The sequence below is a fragment of the Festucalex cinctus genome, chromosome 6 (genome assembly GCF_051991245.1).
Source record: "Festucalex cinctus isolate MCC-2025b chromosome 6, RoL_Fcin_1.0, whole genome shotgun sequence".
Classification (NCBI taxonomy): Eukaryota; Metazoa; Chordata; class Actinopteri; order Syngnathiformes; family Syngnathidae; genus Festucalex; species Festucalex cinctus.
The window spans coordinates 3,171,716-3,191,610 of record NC_135416.1 but is presented as its reverse complement, the minus strand read 5'-3'; the positions used below and the strand labels follow the sequence as shown (position 1 = coordinate 3,191,610).

General features: G+C 40.4%; 1 protein-coding gene across 4 annotated transcripts in view; it reads right to left on the bottom strand.

Annotated features, from left to right (window-relative positions):
* The window catches only part of fam193a (family with sequence similarity 193 member A), a 32,928-nt gene that overhangs the window by 10,784 nt on the left and 2,249 nt on the right, over positions 1-19,895 (bottom strand). For 2 of the 4 annotated variants that reach the window (XM_077525278.1, XM_077525281.1), the window contains exons 2-22: positions 18,932-19,006; positions 18,323-18,565; positions 15,264-15,436; positions 15,004-15,171; positions 13,732-13,993; positions 13,524-13,648; positions 12,448-12,595; positions 12,295-12,369; positions 12,152-12,226; positions 11,970-12,079; positions 10,872-11,117; positions 10,557-10,710; positions 10,347-10,454; positions 8,921-9,214; positions 8,565-8,823; positions 7,885-8,247; positions 5,056-5,338; positions 4,773-4,959; positions 2,919-3,894; positions 2,072-2,153; positions 1,604-1,747 (exon numbers count right to left, since the gene is read on the bottom strand). In XM_077525278.1, coding sequence (XP_077381404.1) covers positions 1,654-1,747; positions 2,072-2,153; positions 2,919-3,894; positions 4,773-4,959; positions 5,056-5,338; positions 7,885-8,247; positions 8,565-8,823; positions 8,921-9,214; positions 10,347-10,454; positions 10,557-10,710; positions 10,872-11,117; positions 11,970-12,079; positions 12,152-12,226; positions 12,295-12,369; positions 12,448-12,595; positions 13,524-13,648; positions 13,732-13,993; positions 15,004-15,171; positions 15,264-15,436; positions 18,323-18,565; positions 18,932-19,006 — 4,500 coding nt within the window. In that variant the 3' untranslated portion in view covers positions 1,604-1,653. Of the gene's footprint in view, positions 1-1,603; positions 1,748-2,071; positions 2,154-2,918; positions 3,895-4,772; positions 4,960-5,055; positions 5,339-7,884; positions 8,248-8,564; positions 8,824-8,920; positions 9,215-10,346; positions 10,455-10,556; positions 10,711-10,871; positions 11,118-11,969; positions 12,080-12,151; positions 12,227-12,294; positions 12,370-12,447; positions 12,596-13,523; positions 13,649-13,731; positions 13,994-15,003; positions 15,172-15,263; positions 15,437-18,322; positions 18,566-18,931; positions 19,007-19,895 lie in introns of those variants that run through there. The other 2 variants (XM_077525279.1, XM_077525280.1) reach the window with 2 other exon arrangements.

The window sequence follows — 19,895 nt, the reverse complement described above, 5'->3', positions numbered from 1 at the left end:
AACTGTACTACACAAATGTGCCTACAATTGCCATCTTTGTATGCAAATTTGTCCACTAAAAGCACAGTATCAGTCCTTTCATGAATCTAGGGATTTTGCTAAGCTCAGCTTACAGCTATAAGTAGCCATACACAAATATGATGACAAAACTTGGACCTGTTGTGAATCTAAGTTTAAATAGCTCTTAACGCAACCGCTATGTTAAGCTAATTAACTACTAATCATGTTGTAATGCTAACTACTAGGGGTGTGAATTGCCTAGTACCTGACGATTCGATTCGTATCACGATTCACAGGTCACGATTCGATTCGATACCGATTAATCCCGATACGAATTTATAAGTCGATTGTTGCGATTTTTTTCATTCAAATTTAGAAAATACTAATCAGTAAGCTTGTAGAGTGTAAGATTTATATGAAAATGTATTTATTTATCTGAAATTTCAGTCTTATAGAGGTTGTAATCTTTTTCATGTTTGAACAGCATTAAAATAAAATATTAAGGCTTAATGTTCCGTTCATATAACATTCTTCCATGCTCAAGGTGTGAATCCTAAAAAAAATAAAATAAAAAAAAACAAAAAAAAACGATTCTGCCGATTATTGAATCGATTCGAGAATCGCGCGATGTAGTATCGCGATATATCGCCGAATCGATTTTTTTTTACACCCCTACTAACTACATACACAAGCTACAAAAGTTGGGCTGTGAAGCTAAGCTAAGCTAGTTTTGTGCTAACATGTTACTTTCCCCCCTCCAATCATATGTCTACATAAATGCCAAGAAATAAGACAAGAAACGACACCCTGCCATACTATATTGTATTCCATCTTTCAAAAAGAAAGACACGTTTCCATATGACTTAACAATATGTTAAAAAAAAAAAAAAAGTACCCAGTCAGGCATTTTCAGTGTTAATACAATAGACACTCTATAACCGATTTGATAGTGAGCCGTTTTCTTCTCTCACGCACGCGCGCAAACAAGCTGGCTATGCAACGTCAAGAAACAGAAAAAAAAAAATGCATCTGATAACATTTTTTTAAAACTTTTTTTTGTTTGTTTTTTAAACAGGATCTTAAAAAAAAAAAAAAAAAAAAAAAAAAAAAAGACAAAAAAAACAAAAACTGTCAAGTATTCTGGGCGGGTGCAAAGAGTGGACGCCAGCTTACCAAAGCCCCTTTTGAGACGCCATGTTTGGAGGAAGGAGGTGGGGGTGAATTTTCTTTTTTTTTTTTGGGGGGGGGGGGGGGTGATTGGGGGGTCAACTGGATAAAAGCCACAATATGTCAAATACAGCTCTTTAATTAACAATAATAATAATGATCTTTCGTCCATTTTTTTTGTAATCAATTTAGATAATGGCTTGTTCAGTCAGAGAGAAAATGGCTGACGAAAAAGCACACAAGCACGCGAGGGGGGGAAAAGGAAAAAAAAAATAAAAAATCCGGATTTTGCTTTTCTTCCGAGTTGAGCAGGTCCGAAAAGCAAGGCAGCGTCGGGAGAAAAGAAACAGTCGGGGGGAAAAGGTAGATTGGTGGCGCGTGGCGGTATAAAGGGGGGGGGGGGGGGGGGGGGGGGGGGGGGGGGGGGGTGCGTGGTGGCCTTGTTTTTTATTTTTGGGAGGGGGGGAAGGGGGGGATGGACTGGACTCAGTGTGCTGCGAAGGTGGCCTTCTTCAAGCTAAAGTTGGACCAGTTGATTGACAGCCGCTGACGCGTCTGCCGGGCCGAGTCCAAACAGAACCTAAAACGCAACACATGATTAAATTGTCGCCGAGGAGCGACGTCATCTGAAGGTGCTTTTCTATTGGCTGCTGCTAGATGACATCACTTTAAACGACTTTATTCCGGTTATTTTCAAAATAAATATACTTCGAATTGGGATTTTTTCGACCAACATGGAGAAGAAAATTGAAAATTGACATTTTATGGGATTTACTCGTATTCATTTGAATTTTCTTTTCATGGAATCATGAATAATCTTTTTTCCCCCATTCATGCAATATTAAATGAACTTAACTGAACTTAAATTTCGACTCCTGGCTTGCCAAACATAAAGATAACGTACCTTTTGAAATACTCCACCTCTCGCTCCGTCTCGTCCATCTCCGTGCTGTCCAGATCGATGTCTTTGGGCAGGAACACATCATCTAAAAACGCACGCATACATTATCATTATATCATATATATCAAAAAAACATTTTGAGAAGTTCCAGGGTTATTATTATAGTTTTATAATTTTCCTTTTTTTTTTTTCTCTCTCCTCATTTTGATTTTTAATTTTAGTTCGTTTTAATTAGTTTTCAGGGTGGTGCTGTTAGTTCTTATTAGTTTTAGGCTTTTTTTTTTTTTAAATGCTTGGTTTCAGTATTAGTTTTGTATGTGTATTGCTTGTGTGCAATATTAAATAAACGCCATGGTAAAATGAAAAAAGTAACATTTCTTACAGAGCATTTCATTTCGGCTGAGTTAAATGAAAAAGCAGGCGAGTCAAAAGTCAAGCACGGAAAATTGTCGCCGATGAGCGATGTCATCTGAAGGTGCTTTTCTATTGGCTGCTGCGAGATGACATCACTTTCAAACGACTTTATTCCGGTTATTTTCAAAATAAATATACTTAAAATCACATTAAAAATAATCCCCAATAGGTTCCTGTATTAAATTAATTACCAAAGACTAAAACAAAGGACATTTTCGCTATATAGTTTTTTTTAATATAATTTGGAAACAAAAAAAATGTATGTATGTATTTATTTATTTATTTATTATTATTTTTTAAAAAGCATTTTCATTTTATTTTATTTTGTGAACAAAATAATTTTTTTAATTTTAGCATTTTCGTTTTTGTGGAGAACTCAACTTTGTGACGTATTAACGTGCGTCTGCCAGTATTGAGTGAAAAGATGGCCACCCACCTATGGAGGTGTTCATCTTGTCTCCCTTCTTCTTCTTGTTTTTCTTGGCTTTTCCTTTGGGCTGCGGCGACTCCGCGCTGGGGGGTTTACCGTTCTGCTCCGCGTGTTCCGACTGGGCGGGAGCGTGAAGACGAGGCGGCGGCGGTGGCGGCGAGGGCGACGGGTTGGACGCGGGCGGGCTCCGCCTCTGCTCTTCCTTCAGCTGCCTTTTGCCGCTGGCGCTCCTGTTGCTGCTCCGGGCCTCCGAGGAGGAAGGGGGTGGGGCGGCGGGCGCCTCGACGGGCCTGGGGCGCGCCGCTTTGGTCTCTGCGGGGTGGACGGGCGCTTCCGGATCCTTCTTGACGGGGGCGTGCTCGCACGCGACCAGCTTGGCGGCGGCGGGCTTGGCCTTGTGGCTGTGGAGGTGCGGGAAGCCGCGCTCGCCGTTGGCTCGGGGCTCCGCCTCCGGCCGGAGGTCCTTGGGGCAGATGAGGTTCTGGAGGAGCTGCGACTTGCCGTTGCGCAGGTGCTCCAGCACGTTCTGCGCCGTCTGCTTGAGGGGCTGCGGGTTGTTGCCGCCGGGCGCCGGCGCCGCGTTCTCCTTGGCTTTGTCCTTCCTCTTCTTTTTGGCGGCGCAGTGCTCCTGCAGCCGGAGGAGCTCGCGCTGCAGCGCCGCCTCGTCCTCCTCCTGCTGCCGGCGCCGCTCCTCCTGCTGCGCCTCCGCCTCCTGCCGGGCCTTCTCCTCCATCTTCTTCTGCTTGTGGCGGGCCCTCTTGGCCGCCTTGGAGCTGGACGCCGGCTTGCTGTCGGCGCTGTTGATGAACTGCAGCAGGTCCTCCACCCGCCGGTGGTCCTCCACGCCGCCGAGCGGGGCGTCGCGCTCGGGCGCCGGCTGCTGCTCCTCGCGCTTGGGCTGCTCCTCCTTGCGCTTGGTCAGGCGCAGGCGCAGCTTCTCGCGCATCTCGGCGTAGTTGCGGCTGGTTGGCGCCGCCGGAGGCTGCGGGGAGAAACGCGACGGAATAAATCAAATTAATTTGATTCGTTGTCATTTTAAAAATTGCAAAAGTAAATAAAACTACTTAAATATTAAATCCAATTAAATCAATATTACATTCCTCAGAAATTGTGTGCTTCAAAAAATCGAAACAGAAAATATTTTAAAACGTTAAAATTGAAGATATAATACACTTTTTTAAAATGTCTTCTTCGCCTGAAGATTTCCGTACTTTTCCCGGCCACTTTTATGAGGTGCGCCCCCTAGTGGCCCCCCAAGTAATTGCTCAATAAGTAATAAACAATGGAGCCATTATCGTGGCTGTATATTAACTACAAATATCGCGATACTTGGATAGGCGTATCAGTTATCTATCGGGAGACAAAGTATCACAATTTATTGCGTTATCGATATATCGTCACATTCCTAGAAGATAATCAGCCTTCTTTCATGGAGAACAACAGAAATCAGTGAACAATTACTGTTGACATGCTGAAATGAGAGGATTTGGACCATTTTGAATTAAAAAATGGCTCAAAACGATTACTCGATTTTTAAAATAGTTGTCGATTAATTTGATAATCAATTACTTGTTGAGTAAACGATTAATTTTGATCTCTCTAGCACATAGAAAATAATAAATTTTTATGAAGAGCTATTTTTGCACAAGGTATGAATGTTACGTTTACATTAAAACTTATTTAAAATCAACATACATTATTGTTCTCGTAATATTTTGCTCAGGATTTATTTTTGAACAAATGAAACATTTAAATAAATGTTTGTTAAAACAGTAATCGTCCCGAATGAAAAAAAACAAAACAAAAAACAATCATTTGCAGCCCTGTCCAGTTGTTGCATCAACATGCTTGCGTTCTCACCCCGCCATGGCCGAAGAACTCGCAGTAGCAGCAGTCACAGTACTTCCCTTCCTTCTGATTGGTGGAGGTGGAAGTGGACGAGCTGTGTTCCGAGCAGCTGTCCTCGTCCTGGCTCTCCTCGCCGTCGTAGGGCGGGTGCTCGTACGCCCTGTCGCCCTCCCACCGGTGCCCCTCGCATTCGGGATCACTGTGGGGGCGGACGGGCGACAAACATTCAGTATTTGGATGGCTAAAAAAAAAACAAAAAAAAAACACACTAAATGTCATCGTCAGGCGGACCCACCTGCAGACGCTGGGCGGGGCACTGAGCGGGCCGTCCGACGAGGAGACGGCCGGCTCGGCCGGCGGGAGGCACAGACCCGGGTGGACCTCCCCCAGGTCCGGCGCCGGGGCGGCCATTTTGGGGAAGGACTGCGGCGCCATGGCGGGGAGGTGCGTGGCGGGGGCCGGCGGAAGGGACGGAGCGGAGAGCGGCGGGAGGGGGCTCAGTGCGGTGGGGTTGTTTCGGGGGGCGGGTGGGGGTGCTTGCCTGTGGTCCTCTTTACCTAAACTGTGAAATACGTCGTCTGGGGAGACAAAAGGGACATCGATGAGAATTGAAGGGAAACATAGGAGGGCATTTACACAGGAAATGTTCCATGGTGTCAATTATGACAGCATATTAGACCATGGCTGAAGAATTTCGGCCCATTTCTCGTAACTTTTCAACCACGGGATGCAGTTCTTGACCCACTGGCCGCAATTCCTTGTGAACCGGAATTATTGGCCAATGGGGTGTGATTCTTTATATGGCCCATGGGTAAAGAGTTACAGCTCTAGTCACCGTTTTCAACTCGGGCTGAAACTGATTATTTAGGCGGATTCTATTGCTTTTTTGTACAAATATTTTTTTGAAGATTACTTTTAAACTAGCATGTTGGGTGCCATATTTTGTAAATTGTATGATTAAAAATGCAGTTAAACACTGTCCTGGCCACTTAATTAAAAAAAATAAAATAAAATAAAAAAAACATCTTTAGCAGCTCTGCATACATTTTTTTTTTTTTTTTTTTTTTTAAATAGGCAGCTCACAAAGAAATGGCTGTTACTCTTCCACAATGTCCGTTTAAGGTGGAAATGTTTCACCACAGAGACTAAAACATTTCTAGTAAGATATGAGTCATCATTCTTTGACTGCTTCTTTCCAAAGTGGTAACCATGACGCATGATTTAGCACTGTACGACGATAGGGGTTAATTGTGCAAAGGGTTACTGGGTTTGACTTGACAGGCTTCTTGTTGCCAGACGTAAAACCCTCAAATGTCAGGCAACCACAGTCCAAGCATCGGCACTTCCTGTTACATCACACATTAAAAACAATCAAAATAAAAAATAAAATAAAATAAATAAATAGAAAAAAAAACAAAAAATATATACACAAAAGTTTGGGATACAGGGAAGTGAGGGTGAAATTTCAGGGTGAATCGAAAATGCACTATAAACTTCTCTAACCTTTAAACACACAAGTCCAACTGTTATTACCTGCTGTTGTCTAAATAGGGTCTAAATGGTCAAATTCACACCAGGTATTCGATCCATTATTTAAAAAAAGGAAAAAAAAAAAAAAAAAAAAAAAAAAAAGCTTATTTAGTGTTGGCATTTAAACGCTCATTTACATTTTGTCATTGTGAGATTTAAAAAATAAAATAAAAATAAAAATAAATAAATAAATAAAAACCCTAACAAATTGACCGAAGGAAGTAGTCTAACAGGATGCTCTCAGAGGGAAGTGGCTACTAAGCTTTGAGTTTCAGTGACATCATCAGGTTAACAGACGGGCATAGAACTTGCTGGGTGATTGGAAATATAACTGGTTCATTCATCAACACCTGTTGTAAATTGTGGTCATTTGATGTTTATTTTATTAATTTATTTATTGATTCACTTATTTCTTATTAATTTATCGATGTAAATTTTCTATACGTGTATACTTATTTGTTTTGTGCTCATTTTAGTTATTTTTTTACTGCATGACCGATTTCTGTTCCATGTACAGCACTTTGTATTAGTGTTCATTTCGTCAACAAAAACTAAACAAAAAGAATTTCGTCAACTCACATTTTTCACTGGACTAAAACTAGACTAGACTCCTCATTAATAAATAATAACAGGGACTAAATCAGCATGCATTTTCGTCGACTAATGAAGACGAGACGAAAATGTACTTCACTGCATACAAACTGGAAAGAAATCTATGGATATTTTAGTTCAAGGACAAAATTGAGGCGTGTTTTTATAAAATCTCATCCGTGCTAATCTGTTACTGTGACACGGTCATGTGACACACCCCCTTTTTAAATCTGTAGCGAGCGAGTGCAACATGCACGAACACATGGGACAGACAGGAGGTGGATTCACGGTGAACGGTTAAAAAAAGAAGTAAATTATAGTTATTATGCAACATTAATCCAGTGGCTATAAATTCCAACAATAACGCTAATCCGACCACAAACTAATGATGGCTAATTTACTATTTTATAGCATGGAGCCATAGTTGTCACTTGTTGATATAAACTAATTGTGTGTCAAGTTGTTTTTCATCAAAAAGATGGGAACATTTTAGGTGAAATGGCTTTAGATCCAAAATTTTCAACATTATATGCTGACAAATAATATACAGAGGTAAAATGATTATACTGAGTAAAACGTTGACAGTTTTTGTTGACTAAAAATAGACGAATAAAATTGTTTTCTTGGACTAAAATAAAGACGAAAATAGTAGATTTATAGTTGACTAAAAATGGACTAATTAAAAACGGGATGAGGTTGACTATGTTAAAAACTATAACAAGCGTGATTGACACTGGCCTAAAACTGAGACAAAATTTAAAAATGGCTGATAAATTTAACCTTACTTTGTATACAGGCATGTTTGTTTGAAAGTGCTTTTTAAATAAATTTGAGTTATACATTCAGAAGATTCGCTATTCAAATGTGTACTCAAGGTTAAACAACTGAAATTTCACATTTTAGGTTCCCCCTGAAATTGACCCCAAAAGCCTAATATCCAAACCTTTTTTTTTTTTTTTTTTTTTTTTTTTTCCTCATAAGTGCTAACCTAGTCTGAGATTACCTAAGGAGGTTTTGGACGCTAGGTGGATCGGTAGGTTATTACTTGACTGGACAGTGGTGGCGGTGCACGACACGGACGCCATGGACGCCGACGTCGCCTTGGCCACCCAATTGGTCTCGTTGAAGGCATCTTGGAAGTTGTACAGACACTTCTTCTTGGCGCCGCTCTTTTTCTGCTCGCGGGCTTCCGACGACGAACACGACGACAGGGACGAGGATGACGACGAGGAAGGGTGGGGAGCAGGCGTGACGGGGAGCAAGGGATGGTGGTGGTGATGGTGGTGCTGCTGGTGGTGGTCCGCTTGGGGGCTGGCGGGCGTTGGCGGGAGGGGGACGTCAGCGAGGGGAGGGTCCAGGATTTCCTCTGGGAAAGAGGGGAAACGTTTTTAAGGTCAGACAAATTTACACCGAGGGGACATTTTGGGATTTGTGGGGCGATGTTCGGCAGCCATTTCATGTCAGGCATGTTTTTCGTTGGCTTACTGATAGTCAGTTGAGAGCAATTGAAGCAGTTGAATTGGGTTACTAAAATGTCTGTCATTTGAAAAAGTGCATTTTTAAAAAGAAAATTCAAGCACTTTTCCGAGCTAGCAGGAAGCCTTGCTCATGAAGCTTTGGTGTGACATGGCAAGAACAACAGCAGACAATACCGCCACCTACTGGCCTGTGAAGAGTGTCTACCTTGTAGCAGCTCTGGCAGCAGCACTTGACTGATTGATTGATCCAAGCTCTTCATCACAGCTGCATCCCACAGACTTTCAAAGTTGAGCGAGAGGCACTGCAGCGAGCTGTTCCAGTCACCCGCACCTCCTCCACCGCCGCCATTGCTGCTGCCGCCGTCGCCACCGAAGCTGTTTTGGTACACGTGCTCAGGTAGCGTGGGGCTGAAGGCCGGCTGCTTGGCTGCTGGGTGGTTGTGTGTGGGGTTGGGAGGCAAAGGCTTGGAGAGGAGAAAGTGAACACGTTAGTACGTAGGTTGGGGAATAAACAAATATTTTGACTTCAGTCGCTCTGCATTTTTCGCCAACTGCTTTCACCTTGTGCGTGAGGGGTGGACTGGGCGGGTAAAGTGTGGGGTGCAGCAGCGGTCGGGGGAAGTTGTGCAGCGGGAGGTGTCCGTGGATGTGCGGGTAGAGGTGGAGGGCGGGCCGGGTGGGGCTGGTCGTCGTCATCTTGCCGTTGTCCGTAAAGAACTGGTGGCCCACGGCAGCTGGGGGAGGCGCCGAGTGGAGTCGCCCAGGGGGAAGGCACCCGGCCGGGCCCAGGATGTTGGTCGAGGCGGGGTCTTGGTTACATACGTGGCACTCGCACGCATGCTGGACCTGCTCTATCTTTTGGTGGAGAGACACATTCAAATGATGTTGGCGAGGGTGGGAAATATACAAGCACAGTAAAATTGTAAAACTCAAAACAAAGAATATAAAAATATATCAAAACAAGAAATCTACAATACACAAAATGTTAGGGTAAAAATACAATACAGAAAGATTAGACCCAAAATAAACTAATAAAAATGTTTGCGGAAATTCAAAAGTATTAAGAAAGAAAACAAAAATATAATGACAAATAGATACCGGCATTTGAAATACAGAATATTGTAAAAAATCGTAAGAACATCATTTTTAACAAAAACTGAAAACATATGTTAAAAAAAAAAATCAAGGACAAAATGCAAAAGTATTATCAGTGGAAATCTAATATTTGGTCAAAAATACGTGAATAGAAACAACTAAATGTTGGGCACGAAATAAAAATATTAGACCAATTAAAAAAAAAAGAAGAAGAGAAGAAGAAAATCCCAAATTATAACCAACAAAATAAAATAGACAAAACTACCTAATTGGGAAAATAAAACTATTGGAGAAAAAAATATATATAAATACTAAGAAAATGCCAAATATTTTGATAAAATATCCCCAAGCATTAGGTAAAATACAGACACACACAAAAAAAATGAAAATACAAAAATATTTGAGGAAAAAGTAAATAAAAGAAAATACATAATTCTAGATATTGAATACAAAATCACATATTTTTAAAGTTTAATAAACAACTACATAACTACAAGATATTGGACTTTTTTTGTTAATATTGGACCAAAGTCAAGAAAAAAATACGATTATTAGAAAAAAAAAAAAAAATTTAAAAAAAAAAACACAAGAAAAACAATTAATAGAATACATACTGAACTGGAAAAAACTGAATTATGACAAAAGTATTCAAAATAATTACAAAACACAAAAGTTTGAATAAAATACACTAGCATATTAGGCAAACAATATTAACATATTTGATAAAAAAAATACAAGAACTAAAATATTAAATTTTCATAATGAAAAGTAATCTAAAGAATTGAACAATTTGTGCATGATGCAAGAAATTACTGGCATCAAAAAATGCAATTAATTTATAAAATTGGTATATCGCCCAGGCCTACATACTGTATATAGGTTTTGTAGGTACCTGCTGCTGGTGGCTGTACGACGGCGGAGGACTGTTTGTCTCCTGATGCCGCCTCCCTTCCTCTTCGTCGCCGTCTGAAGAGCTACTGCTGCTGCTGATGCGAGGAGACTGCGCAAGGAAAAAGATTTACATATGGGAGGCGTTTAGGAAATTAGGACGCAGGTAACAAAAAAACAAACAAACAAACAAACAAACAAACGCACAACTTACCACTGCATTTTGCGCTGCGCTGACGCCGCCACTGCCGTTCATGTCGCCGCGGTGTCCATTGACTGTCGCCACGCCGTTGTCATGGTAGCCGCTCACGGGATACATGTCTCCAAACTTGGCGGACATTGGAGGCACTTCGTCGTCATCGCTGACACTGGACGGAGGAAGTGGAATGACAATTCAGGAAGAGGATGACACTCAAAGGCTTTAAATTTAAGTGCAAACCTAACACTAAGGCATTCCAGGATCTGTTGCGCCCCCTTGTGGCACATGTGCATTGTTACAGAATCCGTGACTTGAATTGTGGCCACTTACAAAGTGTTGCCGTCCCCGGCAGGCAGGACGAGTCGGGGATGCCGCTGGATGGTAATGGGGGAGCTGGAGTTAGAGCCCGACGGCGAGCTGCCCGACGAGAGGCTGGGTGGGTGCACCTGAGCCAGGTAGTCCTGCGGGGGAGTGTCACCCTGCAAGGGCAGCTTGATGGCCAGGTCCTCCGAGATGGGCGAGTCCATGATGCCGCACGTCAGGATGTGCGAGAGGCTGCAGTCGTCACACGTGCACCTGCGGGTGGCCAAACAATTGATTGTAATGAATTGCAAATCATCATCATAGTCAGACTAATAACCGTATTCATCAGGAAATATTCGTCAGGGATTTGCTGATGAGAGTGGCATGAGTCAAATTATTAAGTAGACAAGAGCTAAAGTGATCATCCTCAACATATGACTATTATATATTAGATGATTAGCATAAATAAATATTGGAAAAAAATTGAAATATTTCAAATTAAAAAAATAATACACAAAAAATAATATACAAATATTAAAATAATAAAATACTAAAACATTGGACAAAACATAACAGATATTGGGAAAAAGGAGAAAAATGTCTGGAGGACAAAAACTAGAAAAAAAAAAAGAAGCAAAAATATTAAAGAAAACAGAGAGAGGAAAAAAAAATTAAAATGGTAGACAAAAATGTGAAAAATTTTCATATGACAATAAAAACATAGCATACTCATAGTTTGGTATCTGCGGATTGATCTCATTGAACTTTTTTTTACAATTGTTACAAAATATCCACAACAAAAATATTAGACAAAAATGATACAAATTATTAAGACATTAGACAAAAATATTAGAAAATGTGACAACAAATATCAGATCATGCAAAATATTATCAAAAATGCAAAAATGATCCAAAAACTATAATACGGAAAATACAAAGATTAGAAAACACAAACAAAAAACTCTGAGAATACAAAAAGTACACAATATCAAAACTACAAAATATAATATTACCAAAAAAAGGAAAAATATAAAATTTATTAAAAAATAAATAAATAAAATAAACATCATAGAGAGCAAATGTATTGGACAGTAATACAATAAGGAGGTTAAATAGGCTGCTCACCTTCTCCGATAATTGCAATTGGGACAGTCAGGAATATTCAGACGTGACGAGAGCATTCTCATGGTTTCTGTGAAGTTGTCTCCACAGGGCAGCTTCTTATTGTTGGGTACCTGCCAAGAAGACAACACAATGTATCAAAACCCGATGACCACGTCATTCACTATTTACTTTTTGTGTCCTACCTGTTCCTCGATGTATCGCCGCTGCTTGAAGAACTCCCAGTCCTCTTTGAGCATTCGCTGCTTTGTCTTTAAAGTCTGTAGAAGCCACGTTCAATTGAAACCGCGTTCAGCTCACTTATCAAATTGCGAAAATGGGATCTTACATTGTTGCCAACCGGCGATTTGTGCGGCTCTGTTCTTTGGTTGGTAAAACTCTGGCCCTCCACTTTGAACAGTAACTGCAAGAGCATCACGTGTATCTCAACGCCTTGTTCTTTTACAACGTCGGACTCCTTTGATAGAGCGCTTTGGCGTACCTGTTCGTCCACGTAGTCGTCGATCCTCTTCTCGCACTCCTGCCACTCGCTGGCCACGCTCGCCATCTCCTGCTCCAGCCGCTGGTAGCTCTCCAGCAAGGTCCTGTACATGTCCTCGCTGTAGGAGTCGTGCGAGGCAGTGCCGTGTCTGAAAAAAACGTGCCAAGAAAAATGACACACGGAAGGCATTTGCTGACAGACAGGTTGGCTATCCTGTTAAGTCAGATATTGTGCAATTCTTCTAATACATTGTATTACAGAATTATATTTATATTCTATTCTTTATATTATTAGGGTGAGACGGTGGAAGACTGGTAATAGTTAGCAAGTCTGTCTCACAGTTCAGAAGTCCAGAGCTCGATATCGGGCTCCGGCCTTCCTGTGTGGAGCGTTCATGTTCTGCCAGTGCCTGCGTCGGTTTTCTCTGGGTACTCCAGTTTCCTCCTTTAGTGAACTGAATTGTTCATATTTTTATTTTCATTTTTTTGTTTTATTTTGTATTATGTATCTTTTTGAAATAATTTTGCTTCACTAATTTTTGTATTTAACCTTGATGTCAAACGTGTATATTTGTTTTCTAACAGTTTCTAAAATTTATGTAATATTTTCCTCTCACTTTGATATATTTGCTGTGATATTTATTTTCCATTTTTGTACTATTTGTGCATTTTGTGTCTAATAGTTTTTGGTCAAATATTTGTATTATGTAGCAATATTTTTGAATTACTGTCTTTTTTTTTTTGTTGTATTTTTTATTAATCACTTGTCACTTGTCTAACATTACTGTATTGTTTCCTTAAGTGTTTTGTATTGTTCCATAATATTTTTGTATTTTTCCCTACACACATATTACATTATTTAGCATTACTTTTTAATATTTTACATTGGTTACTTTTTTTTTTTTTGCATTTTTCGCTAATATTTTTGCGTTTTTCTTTCTTCTTATATTACTGTCTAATATGTATTTTTAACATTTTCCAAATATGTCTGCAATTTTTAAAAGATACTTTTCCCCCTAATATCTTGTAATTTCCTTAATACTTGTACAATTCTTTTATTCACAAAAAGCAGCGTACTTGAGCTGTGCAACGAGTGCAGGTAAACTGCTGTGCAAGACGGGCTCTGAGAAGACCAGGTTCTCAAAAAGGTGCTTGTTGTGCAGCTCCCACGTCACATGGAACTTCTGGAGGTGCTCATTCTCCTGAGGGGAGAGTGGAACAAAACAATCTCAACATCATCAAAGCTTGGTGAAAGCTGAAAGGTGAAGGAAGCCGAGCAACTGACCAGGGTGAGCAGGAAGCCGCTGATGGTGCGTGCCGCCTGGCAGAGGGCGCTGTACTCCTCCAGCAGCAGGGACACGAACTGGTGGGCTTGCGGGGGACCCTGGGCGGCGGCCGCGGCTGCCGCCACCGTCCCCGGGGATCCCGGGAAGGTCTTGGAGCCAGCTGAGAGGTGCTTGACAAGACGCTCCTTCATCTCCAGCACGTACTCGCGGGCCTGCTGCTCCAGACGCTGGTATAGCTGGTAGGGGTCCTTCTCGCAGAGTCTGTTGGATGGAGGTTGATTATGGCACCGTTGGAACTTAATTCATGAACAGCAATTAGGGCTGAACAATTAATTGAATTTAAATTGACTTTGCAATATAGTAGAATACAATATTTGTTTTAATCACAAAAGCTGCAATTTGGGTAAGGGGCTGCTTCATTTTATTTTCTATTCGTATATATCTTATTCAATTACAATATGGTCTAAATGTTTACATAATATTTTGTGAAACATGAAAAATTCAAATGGTAAAGCCTCTGAGTCGTTTGCATTGTTGAATTATTTTTTTTTGCTTAGGCAACATTTGTTTGGTATGATTGCGTGAAGTTGTAACATTGAACAAAAAAAAAAAAAAAAAAAAAAAAAAAAAAAAAAAAAAAAAAAAAAACTACAAGCCAAAGGGTTTAATCAGTTTAAATTCCTACCCTGTTAAACTGTATAACATGAAGCGCTCAAGAGGACAAGCAACACTACAAATTCCAGCATCCCCTTCCACAAATACAGCTGGAGTTTGACTTATGGGTTTAATTTGTTCCGGAACCAAGCGCGTAACTCAATTTACTCATATACCAAATCAATTTCCCCCATTAAATTCAATTGAAATGACATTACAGTCCCTTTCACTTTTTTTATATTGTACATTCCAAATTTTGACTGGGATTTTTTTTGTGTGTGTTGTGTATCACTGGATTTTGAGGTCATAACTATTCAACATGAACTTTTAGTGCAGAGCAGGAAGCACGAGCCAGGGTGAAAGAATGACAGAACAGCAATACAAAGTTATTGAAAATAATATCTGCATACGTACATGTGAATATGTTGGCATTACAAGCAGGAGGCTTTAAAATATCTGCACATGTTTAATGAAACAAACATTTGATCGCTACTTAGCATATTTTCTCTATTGTGAGGCTATAAACGAGGAATTTCTGTTATTCGGACATTTGTTGAAGCCCTACTTGGGAGTTTTTCTCAATTTTTCTAGGTAAAACAATCTAAGTGGTTGAGTACCTGTCTACCAGCTCCTTCATGCCATCCTTGTCTCGCTCCAGCGGCTGGTCGCGGTCGTCCGCCAGCGGCGTCCCGGCCTGCCTGTAGATGCAGCGCACCAGGTAGCGCACCTCCGACCAGTGCTTCTGCAGCTGCTGCGACTCTCGTTCGGACTCTGCCGAGATCTCTCTGCCAAACGGGGCGGTGGACATGTGGTGTATCTTTAAGAATAACGTTCGCTGGTGCGGCGGGTATCGTTTTCTCCCCCCCTCGGAACATACCGCCTCTCGTTGCAGGCCTCGCATCCGCACACAGTGTCGCCAGGCATGGGCGCGGCAAGGTCGGGCGCGGGGAGCATGGGCGGCGTGGGCGCTCTCAGTCGGTCCGCCGTTGCTGCCGCGTCCGGCCCCAGGGTGCCGTTACCCACGGGCATGTGCAAAAGAAAGTCCTGACTCTGGAAGTGAAACAGTGTGATGACAGCAGGGTTATTATAGTTTTGGGATTTTTCATTTGAGTTAGTTTTTATTTCGTTTAGAGTTTTGTTTTTTTTAAATTTAGTTTTCAGGGTGGTTCTGTTACTTTTTATTTGTTTCAGTTATTTAATAAATGCTTATTTTTAGTTAATTTCAATAATAGTTAAAAAAAAAATAAAATAAAAAAAAAATAAAAAATAAAAAAGTATTACTTGTACACAATATTTAAAAAAAACAAAAAAAAAAAACATGGGCGCGACGTCATCTGAAGGTACTTTTCTATAGTCCACTGCTAGATGACGTCACTTCTGTGTGACACACTTTCAAACGTCCTTATTCCGGTTAATATCAAAATAAATCTACTTAAAATCACATTTAAAATGATCGCTAAAGGCTCATGCGTTAAATTAATTACCAAAGACGAAAACAAAGGACATTTTTGCTATAATTCTAGTTATAGTTAGTTTTGTAAACATTAAATGTAGTTTCAGTTATTTTTCATTTTTTTAAAAAGCATTTTTGTTTTGATTTGATTTTGTTAACGAAATTGTTTTTTTGGAATTTCAGTTTTATCGTTAGATCTTAGTTAACAAAAATAACCTTGGATGACAGCAATAGAACAGGAAATGGAACATGGGCAGCAATTCCTACACGACGACACTAGAGGATCGCTTCAGTGGTGGCATCGACTCATATCACTTTACAAGGGGCAGTTGGTCAGACAGAATTAGAAAATATTGGCCAAAAATTAGGCTTCAAGCTGTTTATCATCTCTCAAACTCAAATAATACAATAAATTCAATCAACTCTAAATAAATGAAACTTTACCATTCATTATTACTCAATGAAGTGTCACTTCTTCACAGTATCAATCTTCAGTCTCCTCTCCTGTTCAAATTTAAAATGTACCTTAAAACATGGCCTATGCAGTTAATAAAAGTTTTTGAATGTGATCTATTTACTCAAGTAGTAGTTGTGCTTTGCGGTCTCATTAATAGCCGCTCAACAGTACTACCATTGCAGATAACCCCTGCCCCACTTTTTTTTTTTTTAATCCCAACACAGAAGACAAGTGAATCACAAGATTTTCCCTCCACTATTCTTAGTTTCATAGACAACGGTTTGCTCCCTATAGGATCAAATATAAAGACAGACTTTTTGCAAGGAAGCAATCAAAACATGTCCTTCACATTTGAGAGCTCTGAAATTAAAACTTGAGAAAGCAAACAATCAACCCTTTGTTTTGATGTCGACGGCCCGTTCGCACAATTGATCTTTTTAGGGCCCAAGCAATGACTGCTACGAGGTACCTATTGGTTTTGTGGAAATTAAATGTCCTCCGAAATTAACTGCATTTTTGAGGGCCCTAAACATGCACAAAAACTACTTTGGACACACATCAGGCTTAGTGAAAAATTGGATACTATTACAAAAAAATGGGTCTGTACCACAGGTTTAATTTTATTATTATTATTATTATTATTATTAATACTATTATTATGTGACTTAACAGTCAGGCCAGAGACGTGAATGGCTTTCCAACTGACCGTATCGTCCTGGAAACGTCTTCCTGTTCCCTCTCATCATCGTCAAAAGCAGCGTCGTACATTGGTATCAATATCATATCGTAACACTATCAACTAAAGTCTTATTGGACTGAGAAACCAGGACAGATAATAGTTTACTGCTATCTTGCATCACAATAGTCTTTCATAGAATTTCCCATTCTATGGTTGCATTACTTCCTGGTTTCCCGCGATGACATCACACACTAAGAACCAAAAGCAGCAAATAAAAAGCAACTTATCAGTTTACTGGCAAACAAACAAGCTTGTCGTCATAGTTGTTGGCCAAGTTTCTTGTTCACTATCAAGCCCGTGAGATCGCCAGCTTCTGTTTTTCTCGATAGAAGCTCAAGCAGATGGAGCCGTCAACATTTTGATACTTCATGGGAAAAAAAGTGTGGAAAATGAAGAATGCCTGATTGGCCTCAAATCCTCACCCATGCCCGGAGGGGAAGAAAAAAAAATAGGCAGCTGCTAGCAAAACATGCCAAACAGCAAGCTTTCTCCCACAAGAAAGATGTTGTGACGTACAAAAGACCAACTGAAAAGTGACGTGTCTTCCACTGATCAGTTCAGTACTGTGGTCCAACAAAAACTTGAGCTATCAGGTCACCACCGAGTAAGACCAAATCACAGCTGATATCAATGTCGCCGAACTCGGGAAATGTCCACTCTTGATTAGCTGTTGTCAAGCACATTTCTACCGCGTCTGACTCAGTAAATACGCTCACAGCTGATCATCTTGCAGTGTTCACTAATGAGTATACATTAACTCGTTTGCTCCCAAAAACGTATAAATACGTTCTATTTTAAATATTACCAGTGTCCCAAAGACATATTTATATGTTATGTATTTTTTTTTATGCTAGTGCATACAGAAGGCTTTAATGCAGCCTCTAAACTGAAGAAGAGAATGGTTGAAGCAATGGTGGTTGTTACAAAAGTGACCAGCAGGTGGCAGCAGAGTATAAGAGATCAACCAGTTCCATGTTGCAAACAAGCTGTTTTGCCCACAGTTTTAAACAGATTTGTTAGCTATATTTTAATGCTAGTTGCTGCAAAACGTAAACAGATTTTTTTTCCCTGATGAAAGAAGAGACTCTAATCTTTCCTTTGGTAGGTTCCATGTTTTTATAACAATAGAACACAAGCTCTACGGGCCTTGCAATATCTGTCAAAATCCAGTAAAACAGCCAGGAGCGAGTGAAAATAGCTGGGAGTGAATGAGTTAAGGCCCTTAGGTTTTCACGTTTGTCACAACTAAATTAGTATAATATTTGTTGAAGGTAAACAGTTACTCACCCCCAGCTGCTCCAGCGCAGTGTGCCGGTCCTCCTTTTCCACGGTGCGCCGGCAGTCCGGACACACCCACATCGGCAGCGGGAGAGCGGCAGGCGGCTGGCTGGCATCCAGTACGCCGTTCCGATGGTCGGGGACTCCCGCCTCCGGCCACGGGCCATCTTTGCTGCGCTCGCAGCGGCACAGGAGGCAGTGGTCGCCAGCCGTATACGGGGCTCGCTGGTTCAGGCCGAATGTGAATGGGGTCTAGTCGTGTGGGGAGGAGGCGCTTAAAGTTAGTTTAGAGGCGTGTTTCCACCTTGGGAACATTGCATTGAAACCATTTAGAGGGTCAATGTGTATTTGGACTTTGAGAACTCGTCTGAAATTTATTCTGGGGCCAAAAGTACAATTTTGAAATGTCTATGAACTTTTGGGATGATGTCTGTGGTCTATTTGACTCCCAGCACCAAGAACTAATGCCGAGTAGGGTTTTCATTACCATGACAGCTAGATGTGGCGGTAAAGTGGTGGGTAGTAGTACAATGGAAAATTAATTCAGAAGGGCTCACTAAGAAAAAAACAAAAAAACAAAACACTTTGATAAATAAAATAAATAAAACACAAGGTCACCTGAAGGACTCCGGTGAAATCGGCGTTGACCGGTCCTTCTGTGAACTGCGGTGTGACACTGGCGTTGACTTTGAGCTGCAAAAAAAAAACAAAAACAAAAAAAAAAACAAGGAAATGAGTCAGGATCGGTATCGGGCACCGGTACTTAACTGGCCTTGAGGCTGAATTATTAAAACCTGGAGTCTCAACAAGCTCCATTTTTAACGGTTCTGCTATGTAGTGGCGCAATAAATAAATAAACAAATAAATAAATAAATAAATGGAACTTGGTCTTCATTATTTTATAGAACACATGTGCCCATTAAATGAGAGAAGAAAAAAATGATTGACTGATATGGGGGAAATAAATATTGGTGTCAAAATGTTTTAGAATAGAAATTAATCTAACTCTTAACTTTGCTGATGTTTAAGGTTTTTCGTTTTTGTTTTTTATATCTTGGACAATATACATCTTTGTTTTAAAAGAGCTGCCAGGGTCAACAGTAAATGTTCAATGTAAATATCACAGCTCCCTATAATTTTAAATAAATACAATTTTCCAAATTTCAAAATAATTGAAATTTCAAACTTTCATGTATCCTTGTTTTACTTTCAAACTAAACCAAAAAGTGTGGATAGTTCCCAAGGTCAGTAGCATCTTTTTATAAAAGGTAAACGGTGAAAATGGAAATACTGTAAATGGTTCCCTGAGGTTAACACAGTTTTCCACGGATCTATTATCGGCCGTCAGATTTTTAGATTCGTCAAAATGCGGCCTGAACCACATTTGCGCCACTACTGTTAACGGTCTTGGAGAAATTACTCAAATAAATTTTCTATTTACTTAGGCTAGATCAATGTTTTGCACTTTCTTCATCTCTGACCGCATTTTGAACTAACAATAATAATTATTAGATTGTTCTAAGATGCATTGTCACAATTGTTGTCGAGCCATCTCGTCCCACTGTAGCGTCGTTTGCTACAG